The following is a 27162-nucleotide window of genomic DNA, read 5'->3' as shown; positions in this document are numbered from 1 at the left end:
TAGAGGCATTAGGGTTTTTGGAAGCAGTAAAGATGAAAAATTAGCAACCGCCTTCGCCGGGAATCGAACCACGGACCTCTGGAATACCGGCCCAGTGTGCAGAACTACTACACCACGAAGGCACGCCAAGAAGGTGGGAGAAATACATTATATACTCCCCCTTTTAAAGGGCAACTGGGGTTTTTATGGGCCCCCAATCGCCAAATCCTGGATGGGGAGAAATCCTTATCCACCACCCTTTTAGTTCAGGTACCACTGTAGAGACATTAGGATTTTTGGAAGCAGTAAAGATCAAAAATTAGCAACCGCCTTGGCCGAGAATCGAACCACGGACCTCTGGAATACCGGCCCAGCGTGCAGAACCATTACACCACGAAGACACGCTAGGAAAGAGGGAGAAATACCTTATAAAGTATTCAGAATAATAAATAAATATATACTCAGAGAAGAGCTTTTTAAAATCATGAGAATATTTCCGCTGTCAAACTAATATGAATATTCAACGATTCATACACCTTCTGGCCAATAAATTTCAAAGAAAGAGCATTTTATAAATTATGAAATGGAAGTTTAACATTTTGTACTTGTTTATTTCTCCTTTTTTGTATTTTATTCTAATATATTTTTTACATTTTTCTTTAGCTCTTCAAATTTTAGGTGTACGGCAATTCGACTGAAAAATATGTTATTGCCTTTTTGTTTTCTCATAACACACCGAAGAAAGCATTAAATATCGTTTGGTAGAAGAAGGAAACAAAACACAAGATCTATGAAAATTTATTTTTCCGACAATAAGAGAGAATTAGTTTTAATAAATATAGCTCCTTCTGCTTCGAATCAAAATCAGTAAAGTATGTTGTTGCACCTGTTTAACAACATTTATTCTTTTGTCACAAGACACTACTGGATTAAATGCGTTTCACTTTGCTTTTAATAATGAAATACATTTGGAAATAAAAATCAGTGAATGATCATTTACAGTTTATTTTCTACTGAAACGCAGACCATGGAACAATATAAATTTAGCAGATGGATATATTTATTTTTCCATAGCTCATCATTTATAAATTTACAGTGTCAGTTAAAAATTACACGTTCTCTTCGTTCATTATTGACTTCACTAAGTCATTCATAAATACATCTCTAACTATGATTCTTCAGCTAAAAGTACTCGAATAAAATTTTTCATTTGAAGAAAAAATTACGTAACAGAAAGATGACTTCAGAAGAAACAGTTCCAGTTACTTCAGCCGTAAGAGACATGAGGCTAGACTACCTTGGACGACTTGTGCAGACTCTCTTGAGAGTGTCGGAAGAAAAATGGTGCAAACTGCTTGAAGTAGAGGAACAAAAAGTACAACTGACAACGAAGTTTTTAGATGATCCAGATGCGGAGGTTATACTGATTGCTGAAACTAGCGGCGGGTCTTTAGGAATCTATACCTCTTCTGGAGACCTACCATTTGTAGCTGGAAAGCAGCAGAAAGCAGTATTTTTTCTAAAAACTTGTGGGGCAGTAGCAACAGCTGAAAATATCAGAAATGTTATTGCTTGCGGGGATTTATCATCATCAACAGTGGAACAACTACAAGCATTCCTAGACTACGTAAGTAAATTATTGTGAAAAACAATTTTTGGAATATGTTTTAACAATTTATGAATATTTTTATAATTATAAATGAGTGCATATTTGTGCCTATAAAATTTGATTTAAAAGTGTTGAAAATTTTCATTCTTTTTGTTTAAACATAGAGTCTTATGATCTTTTGATTATTATTCAATGTATTACTTGGTGACTTTAATTCAGCAGAAAGTTATATGATTTGTCATATATATCCTAATAATATTTGTATAATTCCTGAGATATTTGTATAATTCTGCATAACATTTAACAGCTCATTAAAAAGAATAAAATGATTCTTCGAAATTCAACGGCTTCTAAAATATTTTTAACTGCAGAACAAATTCAAGTGCACTTCAGGGGTTTACTCTTTGATCTTTTAATATTTAATTTTTGGAATTGCATGATATTGTTGATAGTTACAAGATTTCGGACTTTATTTACGTTTAATGAAAATAAGAAAAATTTGTTCATATTGCTTAATTGGGAAATGTATAAGAAATCCTAAAAATGTTACCATTCTTTTTCTGAACTTCAAATAGAGTTCTGTCAACTGGTAAATTGATCGTAATTTTCAACCGCATGGCTCAAAACAGCCAAATATGAGTTAAACTTAGACGTAAGTTCAATATACATTGGTTTACATTTGTTTTTCGGGCACTTGTGTGTTTCAGATTTGTTTGAAACTATCAGTTACTAAATGCTAGCGAAAGATATTTAATTTTTTCCCATGTGTACTATTAATCAGTTTCTTTAAAACCTGCTTGTTTTTGAAAAAAAGTTATTCAAAGCGTTTTCGGACAAAACAATAATTTAATCGCGAAGTTCCGAAAATAAACTCCCATAAGTATTCGAACCCTTTGAACACACATTTTATATATTAAAAATACGCACGAAAATAACGGGACGTTAAATATTTTGTTGGGTGTCCTTTAGCTAAAATTACACTGTTAGTGTACTTTGGATTCAATTAATGTTTTTCCACTTTTAGCGTAAGAATGCTCTATTTTGGACTATTCCTCGGCAGGAGTTGCAGGCGTTTCGGAAAAATATGTCTCTCTACTCTTTCTTCAACTCACACCATACATGTTCGATTGGATTTAAGTCCAGAAAATATGGAGGAGTTTTAACAACTTCAGAGCAGTTGTATAATAACTCAAAGGTAACATATTAGACACTGCGTTTAGGATCGTCATCCTTATAAAACTTGAACGTATCTTGCATTCCTAAATTTTCTTGCACATGCTTTCAGGTTTTCAATAAGAATATTTATGTATTTATACATACCAATATAATTTTCTGTAAAATCTATATTTTCTATTCTCTAAGCAGCGAAATGTCTCCAAACCATTTGCCTGCACTAAGTTGCTTAACAGTAGTTTTTTACTCAGCTTCTGGTCACAGTAATTTGTCCATTGTATCCATATATATTAAATTTTGACTAGTTTACAAACATAAGAATATTCCAATGTGATAAATCTTTGCTTATTTTGCGAACGCTAGGCGTATTTTCTTTGTGTTTTTGTTTATGACGAATTTCCTTCTTGCTGATCACCCATTTTATCCATATGCTGTGCTGATTCTTCTAACATTTTGAGGGTTAACTTTGATTGAAAACTGTTCTTCTAAATCCGCTGTAAGTTTCTCAGCATTAATATTTGGCTTTTATTTGATTTTTCATTGGCTAAATCTCTTAACTCCTCCGTATTAGCTTGGAACATCGTGCAGACTTCAATGCATTTTCAACAGTTCCACGCAGTGTCCTTCGTTTAATAATGTCAAAGATAGTTGAACGCATTGCATCAATATTTGGATGAAACATCAATAAATATTTGGATGTCTGGAACACTTTTAAAATGAGAGATTTAAATTTCTAAGGGAACTTTTCGTTAGTTTATAGCGTCCTGTCATGCAGTCATTCCCAAATGCATGAGATAAGTTTTTGATGTATTTTTATCTCAAACAAAAAATTATGACAAAAAAGCCAAACAACTCAATAAAAGTTTCGGGTGTCACGAAAGCCTTAAACTGGAGAAAAAGTTCTGTATTAGAAAAAATTTGGAGTCTCTATTTCAGTATTTAGAACAAGGTCTATGTAAATAAATTTCAAAAGTGCAGGTGTCCGAAAAAATGCGAGCCACTGCATTATTATTGTGTATGTTTATAATAAATGCCGAAGAATACGTTTACAGAGTATGCCATATTAAACGCAATTCATCTTTTAGAAAAATGATTCGATACTTATAATTTTATAGATGGCTAAGTTGGCAATGTCAGCATGCAATTAAATAACCAAAAACTCACATCAGAGTGATTCGGATTCTGAATTATTATTATTATTATCATCATATTAATATCTTTAATATAGTTTAAAAATGGTGTTGCACAGAATTACTGTTATCGGTTGCAACATCTTCTGATTCCGAGACTGGATTTCTAATTCCGAGACCAAATGCAAAGAATGCTATACTAATCACTCTTTCAGGCACTGTTAATCGATGCATACTATTTGAAAACTAAATTGCTTTAATGACTTTATTCCTTGACTACGTTGTAAATGACGCCCCTGCTACTTAAAGCACATGACTACACATTTCATCATGTTTTTAGTGACGTTATGAAGATTTTCCTCGCCTGTGCTGGGTTCTAAGAAAAAGGATCATTACCAACTCATTCAGAATATGTTTGTTTATAAACCCAATTTGTTATGAATATCACCACACAAATTCTAGAGTGGTAGAAGATAGAAATCTCGGTTGGGAGTAGTCTCTAGATATCATTTTATTACAAAAAATATTCTTTAGCATTTCCATAATGGAAATAGTTGTCTCTCTTGCAGTAAGGCAATGAACTGCTAGGCAATGACAGTAAGGCAACAGACAGTAACTTTAAAACTGCTAGACAGCATCATCTGATATAGTCTCAGCGTCCATGTTTATTTCAAAGAATTGATCATTCTTAACCTTGACATAGTACTCCAGGCAATATTTGCGAAAAGCCGAAGAGATTCTACAAACGAATGCAAGTTTTAAGAGCACCATTTTTAGTGATTTGGGCAGTTGACATAGTTACTTGATGAAACCATATTTTGTTTGTAAAAATCTCCTGATATAGAATAGAAAAGTCACCACGAATGAAGTTTTTACAGTCAGAATATGGCAATGTTCAACCATTGCTCTCTGTCAAAGTCTCAGCAAATTATGAGGAATTCCTGCTCCTCTGAACCAAACGAGTTTAAAACCGTCTTTATAATAATGCAGAATAGAAGAACCACTTCAAAAAGGATTAAAATGTCAATTATATGCTCAAATACCAGAATTTCTTTTAATATATTGATGTTCCATTATTATTTATCTATATAATTCGTTTTTATACACAATAATAATGTATGTATTGTGTACTTTCGTGAAATATTGTGCTCTGAATGTTTTATTTCTTCAACTTCTGACTATATGACAGGCTGTGGTTCCAACACTTTGTAACCCTTCTTGTCATGAAGGATGGTCCAGAGAGTTAGCAAGTGATCTGCTGGCCAGCGTTCGTTCGTTTAGAAGTATTGTGGCAAGGGGAGTGGCAGAAAGCAAAGGGCATGTAATTATATCAGTCCCACCAATCCAGCCTTTTGAAGCATCAACTTTTGCAAGCGGGTAAGTTGCAATATACATTTTCTTTTATTATTAATTTTGTATTTAATGATGACGAAAGCAATTAGAACATTATTAACTGAAACCTAAACCAAATTTGTCTTAAAGCTATGTTTTTTCAATTGTTAAATTTTTCTAGAAGGAAGATATACTGGGATCAGGTACTCTGCTATTAAGAAACAATAAGTATTTACACTTGAAAGATAATATATTTACATAATGAGATTCGATTATCATTGGAAAATTATGGAATTACATATGGATAGTTTGCATTATATCAGATGTTTTAAAAACCATTTTATCACTACAAGAAACGAGAAAGTAGTGACGTAGAAAGAGAACAACAATATTCATGTCTTTACATTAATACTAGTCTACAAAAGGTCTAACTAAAATTGCAATATTCAGATCATCATAGACACATATATAATAGTTATATATTGTTTTCAGGAAATTAGTAAAAATTATCTGTCATTACTATCAGAAAACATCAGTTCACACTTTAAGCAGGAAAAGAGAAAAACTTCTAAGAAATGGTAGTATTCATTTAGTATACTTCTTATAAATGTTGAGAAAAACTCTAAATCTTTAGATAAGATAGCCCTTCTGGGGCTTTGCGATAAACTAAATAATCACTCCCTTTCTAAAAAGTCCTAAGTTTTCTTGAAATGAATCCTGAAAATTTCTCGACTCTTTTCAAATCATTTGAATCTTGACTCTCTTAATTAAAGCAAAATTTCAAATCTTCGTTTAAAAAAAATTTAAGATGATACCTTTTTAAATATATTTTTATATTTATTAATAAGATAAAAACGGAATTTAGCAAGCAAAGTTAAATAATGAAAATTCTTGAATCTGATGATTCTTTTTTCAATAAAATTTGACAAAAACATTGATTTGAGTAAATGAAACGCAAGATGTGTTGTATTTTTCCAGCACCTTTTTAAATCAAAGCGAGTGTAGAGACGAAGTATTCATTCTAATGGTAACATGGATGAGTATTATATATAAAATGCTAATTTCTACCTTCAGAAAATTAAAAACGTGGCATTCAGATAATTTTCCTAAAGTTTTGAATTAAAATATTTAACATATTTTTAGGTTAGGGCTTGAAAAATTAGAATGAAAAATAGACTGCAAAGTTGCATTTTTGTGTGACATGCAACTTTGCATTTCACATGCAAAGTTGCACGAGTTGCATTTTTTCAGCATCTTTTTAAATCAAAGCAAGCGTAGAGAGGGAGGATTTAATTCTAATGTTAACAGTATTAAATATAAAACGCTAAAGTTCGCTCTCCAGAAAATTAAAAACGCAGTATTCAGAGCCACCGCCGCGATATTATATTAATGAGCTTGTTCAGCAGTCATGTTCTTTTTCTTAATTTTCCTAAAGTTTTGAGTTAAAATATGTAACAGATTTTTTAGGTTAAGGTTTTAAAGATAAGAATGAAAAACAGACAGCAAATAAGCGTGTTTCCGAATCTGCAGTTTTGCATTAGGTTTTAATGAATTCTAAATTTCTATTGTTCAATCCTTAATTTCTCATATTAATCTGTCGTTGCCATAAACAGCATTTATGTACTAATCTAATCTCTCATCGCATATCATGTTTTGTTTTCAGGGTGACTGAAAACCAAGCCAACGTTAAAATTTTGAAGATTTACCACGATTTCGACTTATATTTAGAATATATTGGCTCAGATAGGATACAGTGCTTAAGCACGGCAATATTCTTTTAGGAAGCATTAGCATTATTTAATTTTAGAAATCATGCAAAAGAAACAACAATTCAGAAAGCAGAAAATAAATAGTAATAAATGCGAAGGCTTTCCTATTATTATGTACGGCCCATATTTCACTATTTGTTAGCGTCTTAAAGTCAACAAACATCAAATATTTTATTTCAGGAGCCAAGGGCAATCATTGTCTGATGCTAAACAGTCCTGGATGAGGGAGACTGTATCCATTCTGGAAAGTAGTGTTCGCCATTGGTCTGAACAAATACAAGAAGTACTTGATCAAGAGTTATCTGGGAGCAGGAATCAACATCCGCAGCCTTCAGATTATTATAAGTACTGGTGCCAGAGAGGAAAATCATTGCGATTCATTCGTGACCAAGTAAATTTGAAAGAAACACTTCCTTTAGCTAACTGCATGTGCTAAGTTACATATTAAATTATTTATACTATCTCATTAAGGAGATAAGCATTATAAATCATTTCTCTTTTTTAAATTAAATCAAAATAACTATGGAAATTAAAGGTAGCAATCGTAAAGCAAATTAATACATTATGTTGTGACTGAATACGAACTTCAAATTAACACGCATAGATGGATATTATTTCCATTTCTGGAGAGTTATTATTTCCATAGTAAACAAAACAAAAAAAAAAAAAACAAAAAAATAAATAAATAAATAAATAAAAAATAAATCATCAAAAAGTATAAGTTAAAAATACTAGAATGACTGTTAAAATATTTATGTAAAAACATAAAATATCTAACAAATTTGACAATAGACCTTTCAATTTTGAATTTTCAAATGATGTACATCCCCCTGTTCAAGGAGGCGTACTGCACCTTTTTACGCCACTCTTTACAGATCCGCATTGCTATGAGCCTTTATCCAATCATCATTTAGAAAAAAAAAAAAAAAAAAAAAAAAGCGTTCATAGATTATAAATACTGCTAGCTACTTTCTACGTCGCTCTTTTGCTGCTTGTTCTGCCTTAATAACCCACGTTTCCCCGCTTACTAGCGTTTTCCATAGTTTATAAAAAAATGTAAAAGCATATTTTAAAACTGTGGTGTGCAGATTGCCCCATTATGCTGCACCATGTAATAAGATATATTGATAAGAATCGTGAAGTAATAGATACATTTGATTAACCAGTGATTTTTGGTTCTTCCAAGACATCCAATCACCTTCTACGCAACAGATTCATTTATCTTGGATCACCATTCCCTCGACTCAAATCATGAAATTTAGTGAATGGTTCTACTAAATTCTCTCTTAGTACTAATTTATTATTACAACATATATGTAAGATAAAAATACGTAAATAAACATTATAACTTATATCAGCAATAGCCCCTTAATTTTTCATCTGGGCATTTCCCATCTCTATTCCAGAAATAGTAATTGTTTACAATAAGCTTTTCTGAGCTGCGTCATTTCTACATTAATCCATGTCATATAAATTTTAGATTACGCTCCGACGAAAATAACTTACATAAACTTTCAACTAATAATAATTTTGTAGCTTTATTAATTATCCAATCAAAAGGAAATCGAAAGTGAAACTAAGCCACTCTGAATGAAGATTTCATCCTGAATACGATGCACTTGCTTTCTGCATTTAGGCGTAGCTAAACTGCTGTTTGTTGCTTCTCTTCTTACCGCTGAGCTGTAAAAAATGTTAACGTTTTGAAACAGCATGATTGGAGTTCCAAGTTATTTGTGACCAATGAATTGTCAATTGAAATAAAAATGAATATTTAATCTGCCTGGGCTACCAAATTTGATGTTCATTATGGATAACATCGAACTACGTATCTACCTACGTACTTTTTCTTACATATATATGTATATATACAGAGTGTCCCGTAAATGTTGCGACAAACTTTTTTTTGGGGGGGGTAAGGCACATCATAAGGATTAAGAATTGCATAGGAACCCATGCCCTGAAATGTCAGGGGTAAGTGGTAGCAGAGGTAGAAGATGGGAAAGGAAACAAGAGGGTGATTAATTTGAAACAGTTATTGGACATGAATACAAAATGTGTACGACAGCTTGAAGGTTCCAACCGATGCTCAATGTTTGCATCATCAGACGCCAAACATGCCTAACACCGAGGGACCATTGATCGCCGTACATGCTCAAACACACCGCGAATTTCTTTAATTGTAGCAGTTACGCAGGCGAGTCTTGCCACGAGATCCATTTCAGACACAACGGGATCGTGATACACGACACTTTTATTGGCTCCCCCCTCAAAAAAAAAAAAAAAAAAAAATCAGTGCTCGATAAATCCGGTGAGTGCGGTCCACCATGCGCAATCCCATCGATGCAGGTTCAAATGGCTATAAACATCTAGTCCAAAATGAGTAGGCGTCCCATCATGTTGGAACCACATGTTCACAAGCTCTCCGTTCGTAACGTTCCATACTCTTCATATGACGCCTACCGCTCCAACGAGGCAATCCTCACTATCCACTAGCACTCTCCTGCACCACACCCTCTGGTGGCGTACATTGACATTTCTGGGCAGGGGTTCGTATGTTATTCTTAATCGTTATGATATGCTCTACCTCCGCCAGAAGTTTGTCGCAACATTTACGGGATACCCTGTATATATATACACACACAAATATATATATATAATAAATTAAGAAACTGGAGGGAGTTTAGACACAAATAATTTTAATCATGGCCGAGGGTTGTACATGGTGCTGGCGTTAACTGCGTAGTAGAAGGATGGAACACGCAGAGAAACATATCCATAGATACACTGTAATTTTATTTCTGGACAAGATAACTCTTAACTTGCGTATTCCAATTCTTTTATAATTATGGGCGCCATATGAACCCCGCATTTTTAGAAGTTTGCCACATTTTAAGACAATGGAGTAAGTTGCTATACGTCAGCTGCAAGAAAGTATCGACGCATTCAGAAGTGTGGGAGAGTGTCAAAAGATTTTTGGTTTTAACTGAAATCTTTCTCAATGCTTGGCTAAAACGTACCTGCATTACAGCGTTATGTAAGATCTTTGACGAAGTTTAGATTAATATATTATAAATAGTTGCTATTTTTAAGACAGAAAGGTGAAATACGCAAATTAAAATGAAAGATAAAATGGAAATTGCCAGTTAAAATCAAAAGTTTGCTTTACATAGTTTTATCTTACACACACAAGAAAACTGAACATAAACATGGGGATGAATTATACTGATGAGTACTTTCTTGTTAAACGTAGAAATTATAAGTTCAATCTTTGTTTTTCTGGGAATAAAAAGATTGGGAAAATAACATAGGGTATATTTTTTCCTACAAGCATTATTATTATCAAAATTTATAAAATAAGCATTGAATAGTAACAGAACGCCTGTTTAAATCGTTTCTAAAAAGGAAAAAAGATAATGAAATGATAATAAATTATATTTTAAAAATAACTGAAAAGAATAGGAAAATTAAATTAAATCCACTGAAAATTGCTTTTTTAGGAAGATATGCAGTCATTTAAAATATTTTAACCAATTAATTGCTTACGTTTCACAGTTGTCTACAACGAAGAGTTTAATTCTAATTGAAGAATATTAAGCAATTAAAATATCATGAAATTAATACTTTCTGATTATATCTAATATTTCACAAAGTTATAGGAAAAACAGAACCTTCGCTTCTTTTTTATTTTATTGTTCCAAATTTTACTTGAGGAGAAATTTAATTCAAATCCTGCCATAGAAATTAAATGCATATGATTTGTTTATTTCGTTAACTACATTAGGATGACAGTTCTCGCTCGTATGTTTTCATTATATTTATATTGCAATGAAAGCGAACTTGCGCTTTTAAGCAAAACAAAATATCCGACAAGTCTTTCTTTTCAGTTAAAAAGTGAATCCCTGGCGTTAGTTGCTGAAGTTTTGCATCAAAAGAAAAGTAGCCACGACTCTCAACTGCAGCAACTGATAAAGACTGTGGAAGATGGTAAGTAGACAACAGTACTAAAAACAGTTACAACAAGTTGTAAATAGCTATTTCATCTCTGCTTTTTATGATTCGCCCGTACTAATGAAATATTTGAATATCACTCAGTAATAGTAATTAAACGTTTATATTAATAAAGTTCATAGCAATAGCTATTTTGTGAAATTATCATTATTTTACCTTATAAATCGTATAAATTTCCCAAACATCGAAATGATCGTTTCTGATGCAATGATAAAGACATATTAGAAATTATTTGACTGTGTCATAATGCATAGCTTTTTACTGAGTAAGATGCTTCTCTCGCCTTCCTAGCGTGCCTTCGTGGTGTTGTGGTTCTGCACGCTGGGTCGGTATTCCAGAGGTCCGTTGTTCGATTCCCGGTGAAGGCTTGCTATTTTTCATCTCTCCAGCTTTTCCAAAAAATACCTAATGTCTCTACAACGGATTCATCTACATTGGTGTGTAACAAACATATTAGCCTATATCTCTTTAAAATTTTCCAAAAAGGCAGGCAGCCTTATATATTTTGAAGTAATCAGCTAAACTATAACAAACAGTACAAAATGTGTCATTTTTATAAATTCTTATTAGATTTCAAAAGAACCATGCTTAAGTACAAAGACTGTAAGGTTTCATTATGTCAATTAACCAGTTATTTTATATTTTGGATTTTTACTACCACTTCTCTCCCTTCTATTTTCGTGCCAGGATGAAAATTAGTTCGCGTGTATAAAAAAAAAATTGTTTCCTAATGTCTCACCTTAAGGTAAGCCTTTTGGATTGTAAGATAGAGCATGTTCTAATTCTCGAGACCATGATATTGGGTTACTCAGATAAGATTTGTAGTCTTCGGCCTTGCATTATAATTGCTGATTTTTGAATATCCAAGCAAATTAAGTTTTGAGCCCACTTCGTGGTAACTGATCTGTGTAGCCTTTGGGTATTAGTTTATTTAAATCTACGAAGAGATCTTACGGCTCAGTAGTTCGTAACAAATAACACATTACGGTTGCTTAATACTTGTATTATTTTATAGTAATACAAGTTAGTTGAAAACACAAATTAGGATCAATCAGTTTGTGTAAATTACTAATTTGTGTTTACTAAACTAATTTGTGTTTTTACGCCGAACTCATGACAAAGTAAAAAAGTAATTTTTTACTTTATTCAAAAGTGAAAAAGTAATTTAAGTAATTTTTTACAAGTCGACAGTTTATTTTCTGATCAAAACAACACGTAATTGCATTGCTTGTGTGATCGAAACTGACTGAACTGAGGCCTCAAATAATGCTTCTGCGGGGTAACGCTGGTAGTATGGTATGCCACAGCCACTTCTTACAGCTGGCCGTGGGTATGCGCGGACGCTGAAATACATTTCGCCGCATCCGCAGCCCCCTTTTGGTGCCATTGCGACCCCTCTAGACGTGCCGCTCACTATGAAGACCAATGGCTTAAACGCCATTTGCATGATGCCATTCTCGAGGATGGATTATAGCTTCTAAAAAATAGTGGCTGAAATATTTTGAGAATTTTACACAAGTGAAAAATAAAAACTTTTGAGGATTGAGCTAGCATTTGATCTAATTGAACATGATGCTCCAATGACCCATAGAAATGCTAAATGACACTTCTAGCAGAGATTTTATAAAGCAGATTCATTGTTCCTTTCTTTAACTCTTTAAAAATATGAACCTCATCAGGAAGGGAGAGGGGATTATATATGTATATTATATGAATATATAGAATTTTTACAACCATCTACCAAATCGATTATTAGTTTCAAACAGAGGCTACGGTCTTCGTCCACCTACGGCTTTCTTTTCAGTTTTCCTTGATTTAAGTACAATTTATTTCGAAGTTATTAAGATATATTAATCTTCTTTCGGCATATGAATCAAACAGTAAAAGGACTTTCTGTCTATGCTTTGACGGCCTAAAAGTAGACCAGATTTAATTCGGAGGCAACGATGTTTCTGATACGCCCACAAAACAATTTTATGCAGCTATATGTTTTGATTTTTTTGGTAGTTATTTATTTAAAGAAGAAAACAAAGACTATTTCCATCAAATGGAATAAAGAGTGATTTTTGCTTGCCTCAGCCTGAACATTTGTTCATAGAAAGAAAAAGTCTGAAATTACAAGATTTGCCACCTCCAAAACGCCCGAAATAGGAAATGTTGAATGAGACATTTAACTTGAAAATATCTTCGTAAGAAATGAGACATTTAATTGGAAAATATCGCAATAAAAATAAACAGAAGTAACAGTAAAGAAACATAAAAAAAATGTGAATTTTATGAGTAGAAAAAAAAGTTATTTCGAATCCGTTGTTAAAAATCAGTACTACTAGTTAGAATCAGTCAGTTGTTACTTCGATTTTCGTCAAGGTTGTTTTTTAATATGATGCTTTGAAGTTGCGAAATTTTTTGACGCTTTACTTTTCTTATCGTGAGGTTTCATGCGGCGATGTTTTAAGATTGTGAAGCTTTATTCCTTCTTTTCCCTTAAAATAAGCATGACGATGATTTCTTTTCGCTTCATTATTTCTGCAGGATTTTGATCTTTATGTTTTAGGTGTGCAAGCTTGCATTTTTTATATATAATATACTATTTTCTCAAATTTAGCAAGTAACTCTTACAGCCACTAGTAGTAAACTACAAAATACTGTTTAGCATATCATTAGCTGAAATATTTAGGCCCTTAACAACCGTATAGCATAGCAATTACATATTGTTTTTTACATTACTGAAGAAATCGTTTGTTGTAAACATTTTTGCAATTCAGTTGAGTTTCCGAACTTCATTCTTGTGGACAGACATTTTGAATAAAAAAAAGACTTGAAAATGTCGAACTAGTTCATGTGTTTGTGTAATTTTATATGTAGCAGACTTCTTCAGTTTCATGCCAGAATTTATTATTAATAAAGGAGGCGTATGAGAGTGGATTACAGTTTCTGATTCTTTCTTATTCTAAATATGTAACTACTCTTAATTAAGAAGTTAATGAACAAAAATCATTATATTTGCAAATTTTTACAGTACTAGTTTCTACGGTTTTACCGAACCATCGTCCTCAGTTGCTAAAGAGCAAATGAACGAAGTAAGGTAAGATAAGAATGGCTGGGCAGGAGTTAAGCTACTGGCGCCATCTATTGATGAAACAAGGAAACTAAAAAATAATTGCCTTAAAGGTTTAAGGTAAAGACGAATTAGAATTAGAGTGGTTAACTAGAAGAGAAAGATTATTTTGAATGTGAAATGCCTCTAGAAAATTTAATTCACCAATGAAAGATGTTTTTGAATAATTTTGGCTGCAGAAAAATGGGAAATATTATTTTCGGACCAGCAGAGGACTTCTGTCTTTCCTTTTTCCTAACATATGCCTCACGTTCTTTAACGCGAAATTTTATGACGCTCTTACTTTGATCAATGTAAATTAAACTACATTTGCAGGGAAGCCTGTAAATACCCCAGTAATTCCTATCCGAAATGGGGTCCTTAAGTATGGAATCCGGAATTTTAACTTATCACTATGGAATTTTAACCTATCACTAGGAACTTATCGTTATGTCTTAGCTCGTTCATTTGCTCTTTGGCAGCTCAGAATGATGGTTCGGTAAAACCATCGAAAGTAGTCCCGTGAAAGTTTGCAAATATAACGTTGATTTTTGTTGATTGACTTCTAAATTAATATTTGTTCAGAGTGTTATTTTCCCTAAATTATGTTACTACTGTGGTCAACAGCAGCAAAATCTACTGAATCCATTCTTTTCTAAGCGCACAGTCCTCATGTTCTATCTTCCTGGAACTGTTTTTCTTTCTTTAAACTCACATTTTTCAATTTTCCACCGACTTGCTTCTGAGCAAGTGCTTGGTTACTACATTAAAAAAATTTGAACATCATTAATTGAGCAAATACTTGAACTAGTTACCGATTTATTACCTTCTCTGTCTAATATATAAATTTTCGGTAAGCTTTAACTATCTTTTAACATCATTCTCGATTTTACAATTTTTTAGCATATTTCTTTATTATCACACCATCTTTACTAGCATAATTTCATTCCTCTTTTATAAATTTTCTGTCTTAAGAACTCGGAGGGGAAATAGGAATTAACGCAGTGTATACTGTTTCTAAGAGGAAGGCTTATATGAAGAACATAGCATACAAAAAAGCTTATGTGGACAATTTAAGAATATGTAGTCAATATTTTAAAGAAGTCATATAAATTTATTAAGTTCAATAATATTCTTTCTACTTACACAATTTAATTTTTCTTTCTCTTCAACCATTTCCTGTGGTTACCGTACATGAGAAGTTTCTATATCACGGGTTCAAAATGTTGACAAAAGAATATACGCGAACAAATGCGACACCCTGTCTACTTTTGTGTTAAAACTTTCTTTTTATTAATAGTACTTAAAATCAACAAATTTTTGTAATATTGCCAATGTTTAGGGGGTTTTCTTACAGATTAAGACATGAATTATATAATTACAGGAGTGATTGAAGCAGAGGACATACAGAAACATCTGTTTCCATTGTACCGCAGATGCAAAGATCTTGAAGCTAAGGATCTTCCGCGATTAAGACAACATCTGGTGGAAGGTCTTCATAAAATGATGAGGGAAGCTATCGATCATTGCACTTCCTTACAGCAACCACGGAATGCCGTCGTTGTTTCAAAGCTGTATGCTAGCATTGCTAACATACTTGTGCACTTGGTAAATATAACACTTCAGATGTTTTAAAAATATCCGCCCCCAAAGAAATAATGTGTTTGGATTGCTGTCAGAATTTAATTCCTTGACGTAAACTTACTAAGGTGAGCCTTCTTTGAGATTTACTCCTAGCATCCAGACAATATTGATCATTTACGAAAATGGTTAGTCTTATGGAAGAGGACTATCGTAAGGTGGCAATTATTGCGTAATGGATTTATACTATTCAAAATTCTTAGTGTCTGTTAAAAATATTGAAGCAGAAGTACAGTATATTATTCATACATTACGTTAATTTTTTTTTTTGGTAAATTAATGAATTTTTAGTGAATAATATTTTAAAATACATTTAACATCTTACACCTACATCAGATAACCTCTACCGTCTACGATAAAAGCTTAAATCACCCACGAGTGGACGGTAAGGACCAGACTGACTAACCCTGTTCTAAATTAAGTTTTTATACTTCTCACTTATAGACATCTTCATGCAAAATTAATCTTTTCGAATTTACGAAACCCACCGCATTATCCAACCGTTAAGTTGATAACTTTGAAATAAGGGTGACTGATTGCAATTATCTAGAGAGCAGAAAGGAGCTGCTGTGGTGCCCCTTAACGAATATTTATTTGTTATAAGATTTTGCCAGCTGCATGCATGGAAAGTAGAAAATTTACATAAATTCTTCAAGAATCTCATGAACCATTTAAAATGTACTGTGTGACAAACCAACCTGCATGATAAATTGAATGACGCCAAAATAAAGATAAAACTTAAATATCAGAAATAAATAAAATGCTAATTTTCATTAAAATAAGAGTTCTGTTGTGAAGATATATTTCTTAATTTATATAATACATGGAAATATGCTAGACTGATATCAAAATTAAGACGTTTTGAGTATCGCAAATAACTAATTATATCTGATGATCTTATTTAGGTTTTAAAGTAATATCCTTAGCGAAAACTATTATTATTATCAGCGTTGACATTAGTTATGTTCTCAATAACACAGATCACTTTGAGAAGTTGTCGTCTACGATAAATGGAAATGAAGAAGTACTTTCACTGTACTTTTAAAACTTTTGAAAAATTTCTTTGATTTTAATAGTTAACAGCATTAATACATGTCTCAAACACAAATTGTATGCTGGCCGAAAATTCGATCTGAAAGTAACTCACGGGCTAAATCGCTCTCCCTCTCTACACACAAAAAGAAAAGTGTTTTTAAAACAAACAAAAAAATTATTAAATTTTGAAGTTGGTGTCTGGGAAGAAATTCTTAATAGTTACACTTTGATATTCAAACGTACCTTAAGCTGAAAATTTAATTTTCAGCCTGACGTTTCTTTCAAATATTTATAATGTGTTGAACAAACTGCAAAATAACTCACTTTTATCTTAAATTAATCACAAAAAAAATTACGAAAGCCTTCCAAATGGGACAAAATTTGAGAAAAAATTATAGAAACCTGTCTTCTTTATTAAAATTTTCCTTGGTGCGTACATAAAAATGCATATATTTGTATGTAAATAGTTATAAACTTCTTTATGTCTTACCACAAGTTTCAAGTACAACACCTCACGGCGCTTCTATTTCGCTTGAATTTTTAACTTAAAAAATAATAATAATAAAAAAAAAAACTTCTAGAAACTATTTGCATCGCAAATTATAGATGCTGATTGGCCAGTCTTGTTTCTTTTTAGACTGAGCAAATTTCAACTGAGGAAAAAATGAAACTATTTACATATAGTCCCGAACAAGCTATTATTCTTACTGAAAAAAATATATAACTGTATTTGTGTTTTAACAAGTACGAAAAAAAGTTAATCAGATCTGTATTTTCAATACTTGAATAAGATGTATGTCACAGTGCAAATTAATTAGCTCTATCTGTAGATTTTCTGACGTGTTTATTCCCGTTTGTCTTTAATCATACTAAAAGTAACATAAAATTGGACTCCAAACCAATATAATTTTAAATCTTTCTTCAAATTAATGTCATAATACTACTAATTAATTTACCGCAAATATATTGGCTAGCTGCATGAAACTGCTTCAAGGGCCGCTATTTCAGACCACTGTCTTAAGATATTCTTATAGTTCATGAATATGCTAGAGGAGTTTATCATTCACAATTGACTTTTTTCCGCAATATTTAGAGCCAACAATTTTTGGATGGGGCGACAATGTTTAGAGGAGAACTTGATGAATCAGAACACAGACTAGACCTCGTCCTGAATATCTTGGATCACATGCGACGTTCGAGGACAGCTCTAGGACTCCACCAGTTCTTGGAAAGAGAAGATAGACTTGAACGTTTCGTGCAGCGTCTGCGAGCAATTAAGGTAAAGATCGACTCTCATTTTTGAATATTATTCCTTGCTGTCAACGTAATCGTTTAGTTGATTAAATATATATAGTCAATTTAATTATTAAACTGACCGCAATTTTTCAAAATTTTTAGTTCATAAAGTTTAGTAATTTTCTTTAGAATCATAAAGTGTAACCAAACTTCAAACTTCAGATAGACGGGCAGCGATTTATCGCTAAGTCTAAAATAACAGTTGAAACTTTAGAAATATGTAAAATACCCTTTATTTAATACTAAATAAGAACAGAATGCACGCTTGGTGTGCACAACTCAGCCAATTACTTGTGACGAGAAAACTTAAACTAACATTTAGTCAAATGTAAAATTTAATTTAAATAAGCTGCTAATTGATCTGTGTAGTCAAAAGTTACACCCAATTAACGCGATGTTTGCTCTAAACGTAACCGGCATGTATATTCAACTATCGGCAATTATAATGCGTATGTGTGTATAAGATTATGGCAAAGCCTCGAGGGCTATCTGCCTAAGGTGAGGGATGCTTTCGTGGAGGACTTTCTAAGGAGAACTGGCTCGTATACACGTTACACATGGGGAAAACCACGAAAACGCCCATGCAGCCAAATAGAGTTTATCAGACTACAAATCTTGTCTGACTTAGCAACTAAGCTGTGAGAGGCAGACCACGCTCTGTCTTACAGTCTAAAAATATCACCTTAAATACACGCGAACTAATGTGCATCCTGGCGAGAAAATGGAAGGGAGAAGTGGCAGTAAAGATCCAAAACATCAAATAACTGGTTAATTAACATAAAGGCATCTTACAAATTACCCTATTTAAAATTTCGAAGTGAAGTTTAAATTAAAAGACGAAAGCTCGAATAATTATGTTAAAAGTATATTTTCATCAAAAATAAAGCACTTTTGAACGATTCAGAAATAATTTAAGAATTATTTTCAACTTAACAGACCATCTCTACAAGATGATCAGAAATTAACTATTCCGGCATTTAAAATAAACGACCAAACTGTGAGGTTAGTTATTTTAATCTTTTAATGTTAAAAATTATTTAATTATTCCTGTTTGTTTAACGGTTTTATAAGTATATTAAATGAATTTATGTGATTTTTTATTTATATGCCGTCCACACAAATGTGTTCTCAAGGAATGAGGGACAAGCAGGAAATTTCCAAACTTCAGTTATTATTATCAGTAATAATAATGATGATAATAGTAATAATAATTCATTCTTAATAAGTAAAAAATCAAGTTTGAGAGCAGTTTCCAGCTGAAAAATCTGCGAACATTAAGTAATAAAATAAAGAATACGATACAAGTTTTAAGATTATTCATATTCAAAGAACTAACTCAGGTATAGGTTTTAAAATAGAAATCTTATCATCTCAGGAAATAAAGATACCACAAAAGAAAATCGAATGGGTACTTCTAAATTGTGTGTGTCATTAAAGACACGTGAAGTGATAGAAGGTTAATTTATAACGCTTTATTTTACTTATTTATTTTATCTATTGCATTTATTTTTAACAACGGTGACAACGAATCAATCGATATCGAAGCAAAAACAGCAGCGTGTCTTGTAAACGTATTTTAAAACTAAACTTAGCTTTTAAAGATAAGGATTGTAGTACTATAAAATTTAAAAGCATTAAAAGGGTGATTTTTAAATATTATACACATAAGTTAATTTTAATTTTATAATCATGTAAGTAAATTAAATTCTTACAGGTTTATAACCAAACACAATTATGAATGTTTTAGATTTATTTATGAAAAACCCACTTTGAATGAAGGCAAGCATGTAGTTTTAAATAATCGTTTTGTAAAAATAAGTCTTGGATCTGTAGATATGTAAATTTAAATCATGTACTGCGTAATTTTAATATGTAAAATAAGTACATGTAATTTTAATTTTTGACTTAAAATAAATGGTAGTGTAAGTGCAATTTGGAAAAATGAATGAAATAGTATTTCGACAATTTTAGGTCGTATTTGAAACGTCTTCAGCTTTTCTGAGGTTAGCGAAGACAGAAGTGGGTGGTATTCATGGTCACGTGACAGCAAGCCAAATCAAACAAATTTATAATGAATTCCAAGAACAGCTTCTCATCTTCGATAAATGCCCTTACGATGTCCTAGAGCCTGACACAGAGGTTTGTATTATTATTCTAGTTTTATGCTGAAGTTACAATCCTCAACTCAATAGCTTTTCAGTCGTTTATGAAAATAATACTTATGGCAAAGTTAGGTGAAGTGATAGCAAAAATTTTACAAATAAGGATATCATTTGAGACGAAAACGTATAAAAACGTATATAGTTAATCTTACAATCGAGACAAAGATTATTCCTATTTTGTGCAAATACTAATTATAAAGTTTTCCTGCTGTTTTTTCAGAACTTAGGCTGTGATATGAACTATGGCTTAAAATTCTTTGTGATAAATGCTGTTATTTTTACTGCATCAAATGCCATAAATGGAAAGATTTCCCTTTGATAAATCATTTAGACCATAATATTCCGATACTATGTACCGCAGTTTATTATTGTCGTTCAATTTCATGTTTTGATACATTAAGAGAAAAACAAAATACGGTTTATGAAAGTAGAGCATTTCTGCAAAATCTCTCGTAAGAAGCAACGACGAAAACGTAAGAAGTAATTATCATTAATTTCTAAATAGAGAAGTTTTGAATTCTGCCCAACCGCCAGGAAAACCTATAAAAACATATCAAATCTGCTGTTATTGGATTTCTGAATTAATATCAAATCGATTGGAAAGTTAATTCAACAGGAAAAGAAGAAGACGATAGGACAAACGCCTAGACTGTTTGAGAAGGAATAATAGTCTACCAGACCGCCAGTCAAACCTATAAAAACATATCAAATCAATTAGAAAGTTAATACAACAGGAAAAGGGAAAAACGATAGGATAAACGCCTAGACTGTTTTAGAAGGAATAGTAGTAAACAGAATAAGTTTTCATATTCCCCGGTTGTTTAAACACAGTGATAACTTGAAAGACTTGGAGGGATGTTGGCAGAGGATGTTGCGTTAAAAATGGTTAGAAATTCATGGGAAAAGACGGATATTATCTTTTAACAATCCAGCACTGGTAGAGCTTAAAACAAAGTTCTACTGACATTGTATCCTAGGCCGCTTGTGCATGTTAGGGCACAGTACTCTTACGAATGAGGAAGAATCTTTTTTTCTGGTTCAGGTAAGGTTTAAAACATGGTAATACACTAATGTTTGTGAAAATTCCAATACCATGAGATAATTATGCAAATTGAACCAAACTTACAGAAAATGTAAAGCTAGGTAAGACATGCAAATGATTGTAATTACAAAGTGATTGAGCATGCATGGAATGAGAACCGGCCGCTTGCTCCATGTATATAAAGGACTGTAAAGTTGCGTTGAAATCTGTTTATCGTCCTCTGTCTGCAGTGGACATTTAATTAGTGGTCAATATTCCTCGTCATACCAATAACTAACAGAATTCAAACGAGGCCTCATTGTCGGTATGCCGAGAAAGTAAACTTTCGTATCGAGCAACTGCATCCCGCACGCAGGGTAATGCCACCACAGCGATGCATGTTTAGAAGAAATTGACTGGAGAGAGTCTTATAAGGCGAAATCCCGGCAGTGAGGCACGCAGTAGGACAACGGCACGGGACGACAGACACGTCATCCGCTTGGCTATGACGGATCGTACAGTGTCCTCTCGAGTGTTAGCACAACGTTGGAGCACGGCTACAGGTGTTGTGTTATCTAGTTCCATGGTTCGTCGCCGTCTGCTGTAACATGAACTGAGTGCAAAGGCACCTCTGCGCAGGATTCCTCTGTAGATGCACCAGAGATGCCTTCAACTTCAATTGGCACGGCAACAAGCTCTTTTCTGCGTCGAATCTCGCTATAATCTGGAGTACAATGATGCAAGAGTATACGTCAGATGTTAAGATGGGAATGACTGCTCCAGCTTCATACCGCGCAAACGACTGGCATCATGGCGTGAGGAGCTATTTGTCGATCCCAATCTATAATTGTCGATCCCATCTAGTGCAGATTGTGAGCAACCTCTACAATGATCGCTACATAAGGGAAGTTGTTGAGCCAGAAGTCCTCCCCATTCTTCGACGCATTTCGGGCGCTGTATTTGAAAAGCATAATGCCGGTGCACATGTTTCACAGACTGCACAAGCCATTTTTAGGGCTCAGAAGGGTTTCGTTCTTCTGTGGCCTGCTCATTGCCGGACTTGTCGCCCATTGAGCATGTCTAGGTTTTTATCGGTCGTCGACTCGCTCGTACAGGTGCTGAGGCACACACTAAGACTGAACTTTGGCGTCAGGTCAAAGCCATATGGAATGCCATCCCCTAGGATTACATTCAGAACCTATATTATTTAGTGCTACCGTGTGTACCGGCTTTCATCGCTCATCGTCGCGGACACACAAAATACTAATTTCTGCTGTTCGTTTTGTTGTCTTGTAAATTTGATTATTTATCTGTACCGCCATCAGTAAAATATGTAGAGTACATTTCATTCATTTCCAGCAATTCCTTGATGGTGTTACATTTTTCTCAGACATTAGTTTATAATGATATGCTCTGTTACTTATGATGAACTATCTATAGTACAGCTCTTCGCAGGCAATCAAATTTTTGTAAAAATGACATAAATTTAAGAGTTATTTCACAAATAAAACTATTTCTTCCCACCATTACTATTTAAAACAAATACTGAACATATTGTTTGTAGTTTTAACAACATTATGGCCTTTCAGCAAAACTGAAAATAGTGTCCAAATGTTTCTCATTAATGAAATATTTACTAATATAGACCTTTTATAAAAGCGAACTGACGTAACGAGAACGTACTATTATTATTTCTACTGAGAAAGAGATACCAGTGCTCACGATTACACAAGCAGGTAAGCCTGCAAGTGAAGAAAATATAACAGCTCTGGGAGAGAGAGTGGCCAAAAAGGCAGACGCGTGTAAATCAGAAACTCTGATTCTCTCTGACTCTGTAAGTAACTTCGTGGTTTAAATACCGCTGCTCCTCATTAAATATTCAGCAAGATTCCAAAACTACGTTCTAGCCGGAAGTAGTAAGTTGAAGTTAAGAATTTTACAGGAAAGGAACTTAAAATTTAACTGTTAATAAAATTAACATAATTCGTACAAAGTGAAAAATTTTGCATTCAAGACAAGAATCGAGTTTGTTGACAGATGCTTTACGATGCTTATGTAGTTTATGTATTATTTCTTGTTGTTTGAAGTTACAAGGAACAGAATATTTCGAATGCTTAAAAAAGGATTCAAGAACCACATCATGTTTTGTTGTTGTTATTGTTGTTGTCTTGTTGAGTTTCATAGAAGAATGGTTGCCAAAGCCTCAAGGAGGTTGGACATTCATTTCCACCTCAAGTCTTAGAAAGAGCACCTTGGGGGCTGATCCAAAGGTCTTCCACTCCTCTTTCCTAGGGCCGATTCACACGAGATGACTTTCGGCTCGCCATATATTTAGAGTGCCCCTGTGCCTGCAAAGACACTACTCATTTAGAAACATCCACGCCTTCTCCGGGGTTCGAATCCAGGACCTTCGAAACTGCAATAGATACCCTAACCGCTATTCCTTCTGGTCTGCATAGCATTTTTAAAAGACACAAAAGGGTTATATATGATGAAAACTTGAGCATCATGGGAAGTTTGTTACTAATAATTTGTAATATTAAGACACTTTTGTATAGCGAAGGCTATAAAATTTTGCCGTGAAGAAAAAAATAATTTTTTACGCAATATACATACTTGTTTTTTTTATGTTCCCGTTTCGTCGGTGATATGTAAAATAAGAAGAGATAATTATGGTTTCAGAGCATCATCTAAGTTCTGTATCTACCTTTGGAATTTTAACTGAGAATCTTGATTTTGTTATTAATGTCATTAATTGAATCTAAATAGTTTAGTAAACTTCTATCTTAAAAAAAAAAAAAAAAAAAAAAAAAAAAAAAAAAAAACTATCTCTAAGGTTTCAGAATGTTATAGCTCCAAATTAATCTTCGCTTAAGTGAATTTAATTTCAAGTAAATTGAAAATAAAATGCATTTCAGATTTAGATGGTGTAAAAATTAACTCTTACTTTTTTGAAGGAATTTGAGAAAGACATGAAATATTTTCGAAAGAAAATAGAAGATTTAGATGGTCGTCTTGGATCTGTCATCAAAGGATGTGTTCTAAACTGCTCCAGTGCAGAATCAATGTCCAAAGTTAGTAAATAAGAATTACTCTTTTATTTTCCAAAATCTGTTAATAAATCGAATATAATTCTTTGAAACATTCTCAACATTAACCATTTCAGTTTGAAAAAAAATGATTAATTCTCTTTTAACTTGCTTTAATTGGAATAATAAAAACGACTTGAATTAAATTAAATTGGTAATTCGGTGTCAAAACCACTAAAAAGGAAGATCTTTCTTTACGGATATTCAGTACTGCACTACTAGCCACTACTACACACTACACTACTGGTGTTACAATTTGTGTGTTACACACAAATTGTAACACCAGGAAGGAATGATCTGACGAACGTCAAAATCACATGAAAGGAAGAAGAGGTTGGAATATGCGAATGATTAGTATTTCATCGCATTTAAACGACGCAGGAGGGAGAAACGACATCTGAAGCACTGCATAAAAGAAAAGTTATGCAGTGGATTTCTCATTCGGAAAGTGCTTTGTAAAGTCAAAGTTTCCTCAGAATACCGCGCCTCGAATTCTTAACAGCAAGTGTCGGAATTCGAATAGAGGCAGAATCGCTGCCGCTCGAGAGTATGGAATATTGTTCCATGATATCGCCCATCGCAGTGATAGACATCCAACCACTCTCATGCGAATACGGGATCAATGGGTTGCTGAGGGTCGTACTGAACGACATGTATCTCAACGACCTTTCCTGACTAAGAGAGCAGACATATTTTGAGGTCAGTCCTGAAAAACCGTACAATCACATAACGAATCACTAGTCAGGAAATCGGCATGTTTGCAGCCCGCCCAGTATCTGTTCTTCGTACGGTACCTCAGCGTTTGCAGCAGCGTGAAAATTTTAAATGTTAAATAGCTATAAATAAGCAATTAAATGCAAGGTAATTAGAAACAAAATAATACTCACAGTGTGCGAATCTTGCAGTTTGTATCCAACGATCAAAGTATTCTCATTTATTCCATTCTTCTTCCGTATAATTGTAGGAATTCAGCAGCTAAATTTGATTGGTATAATATTTTTCTAAATATGTAGAATCAGCTGAATATTTTCTGACATATATAATATTCTGGTTCGAAAAACATCCTTTTAAATAAAACTGACTTTTGAATACACAGAAATAACTAAATTATAGAAACACTTGCCAGAAGCACAAATGAAAGAACACTAATTCTTTCATTCAAAATTAATTTGATATTACAATTATTGTTCCACTTATTATGAATTAATCTTTTATATTTACTTACAGTTGAACTTATGTAATGAAATAATATCTTTATTTTTCATAATTTCAGAGAGATAATTCTGACTTTTTTAGGTACTTCAGCTTTGTGAATTTCTCATTCAGAGGCCTGTAATTCGTTCTGTGGCTCTTGTAACTTGCGAAAAGCATATCTTGGACACGGCTCGTAAAGAAATGGAATCCTTGTTGTCAAAGTTTCTTCAAGAAGCTACACGGGATTCGGCTGCACATTTACCAGTTTATTTGTCTTTTCCACCGACTTCCAGAATTATTCAGTGGGTGACAGATATTAAACAGTTACTGAACAACACATTGCGATCAATAGATAACGTTAGACATCTGTAAGAGTCCTTATTTTGTTCAAATTTATTTTCGTTATCTCAGTTAAAAGCAAAGTTTCTACTCATATAATGAATTTAATTTCTAATTATTGCCGGAATTCCCTAAAAATAGATAGATTAGATACCATATTGCTGGGCAGCTGTTAACAGTTTATGAAGATTTGCATATGTTCTCAGCATGCTAGAAAGGCTCTTTCTGAAAACTTTAAGTAGTTTTGTAAAACATTTTCTCCTTCCTCCTCGGATATCTTCGCGATGTAATTGGAAACATGTGTCACTAGCAATAAGGAAGTCCGAGGTTCGAATCCTGGTCCGAATCGAAATATATATATATGTGGGAAATCATACCGTCCAATGCTGAATGAGAATTGCCCGTTATGACGTCATCAGTATACCATCACAGCCCAGCGCAGTAAGAATCATCCCAGACAGCGCTGAGACCTGGTCGAGAGTGGAAGGCAGACGTGAGCAGACGGCTCACACGTCTTCAAGAGTTTATGAACTTTAATTGTGCTTTCGATGTTATGCCTTTACATCATTATGTTAATCCTGCATACCGTTAACTTCATCTTTATTTACTTTTATTTCTTTCTATTAAATAAACCATTTAATTATTACTTCGTGCTCTCATGCTGTGAATTAAGTCAAATTCTACAAAAAAATATGGCGACCAACCGTGCGGCCTCGAATTCCAAAATGTGCGAGTACTAGAACTGTGCTTTGAACTGTGAACTGAGTGAACTGTTGTCACAAGTTATTCGATTTATTGGATTACTCGTATAAAGTGTGGATTACCCAATTGACGACGATCATCTGTCGGGTGAGTACAAAACTTTCTTTCCAATATGAAGTTAGTAGAAATTCCAGAATTGGAAGCAGCTTTAAAGAACAGTAAAAGTTCTGAAATCAAAAGTTTGCATAAGCTTATTTTTAATACTGATGGAGATCGAAATAACCGGAAAAGATTACGTGAATTTTCTGGCTTTATATTTAAACCAGATTCTGAAGAATTTAATAAGAAAATAGATGCAGTGCAGAATAGTTTTACTTTGAATGAGTTAATTAAAATTTGCAATGTACTGTGCATAAATTCAGAAGGTTCAAAAACGGAAGTCGTAACCCGAATTGTCTCTTACCTATGTGATTTATCTGTATTATTTGAAAATATTTTGCATGAAGAAAATAGTGATATTGAAGATGAAACTATTAATAAAATTTCTGAAGTAATGCTTGATGATAATCAAAGAGACAATCCTGGT

The 27162-nt window shown here is 33.1% G+C and overlaps 1 protein-coding gene across 1 annotated transcript in view; it reads left to right on the top strand.

The window, feature by feature from the left end:
* Nucleotides 1-720: 720 nt before the first annotated feature.
* The window catches only part of Dhc93AB (Dynein heavy chain at 93AB), a 202564-nt gene continuing 176122 nt past the window's right edge, over nt 721-27162 (top strand). The window contains 9 exon segments of the mRNA XM_085821370.1: nt 721-1606; nt 5081-5268; nt 7173-7383; nt 10877-10976; nt 15482-15705; nt 17867-18052; nt 20041-20208; nt 24210-24326; nt 25638-25903. Of these exon segments, the coding sequence (XP_085677496.1) occupies nt 1217-1606; nt 5081-5268; nt 7173-7383; nt 10877-10976; nt 15482-15705; nt 17867-18052; nt 20041-20208; nt 24210-24326; nt 25638-25903 (1850 nt within the window). The 5' untranslated portion in view covers nt 721-1216.

This window comes from Stegodyphus dumicola, chromosome 7 (assembly GCF_044657685.1).
Source record: "Stegodyphus dumicola isolate Sdum_Otavi_A_Nest chromosome 7, ASM4465768v1".
NCBI lineage: Eukaryota > Metazoa > Arthropoda > Arachnida > Araneae > Eresidae > Stegodyphus > Stegodyphus dumicola.
Note: the sequence above shows the minus strand (reverse complement) of the source record. Positions and strands in the feature narration are given on the sequence as shown.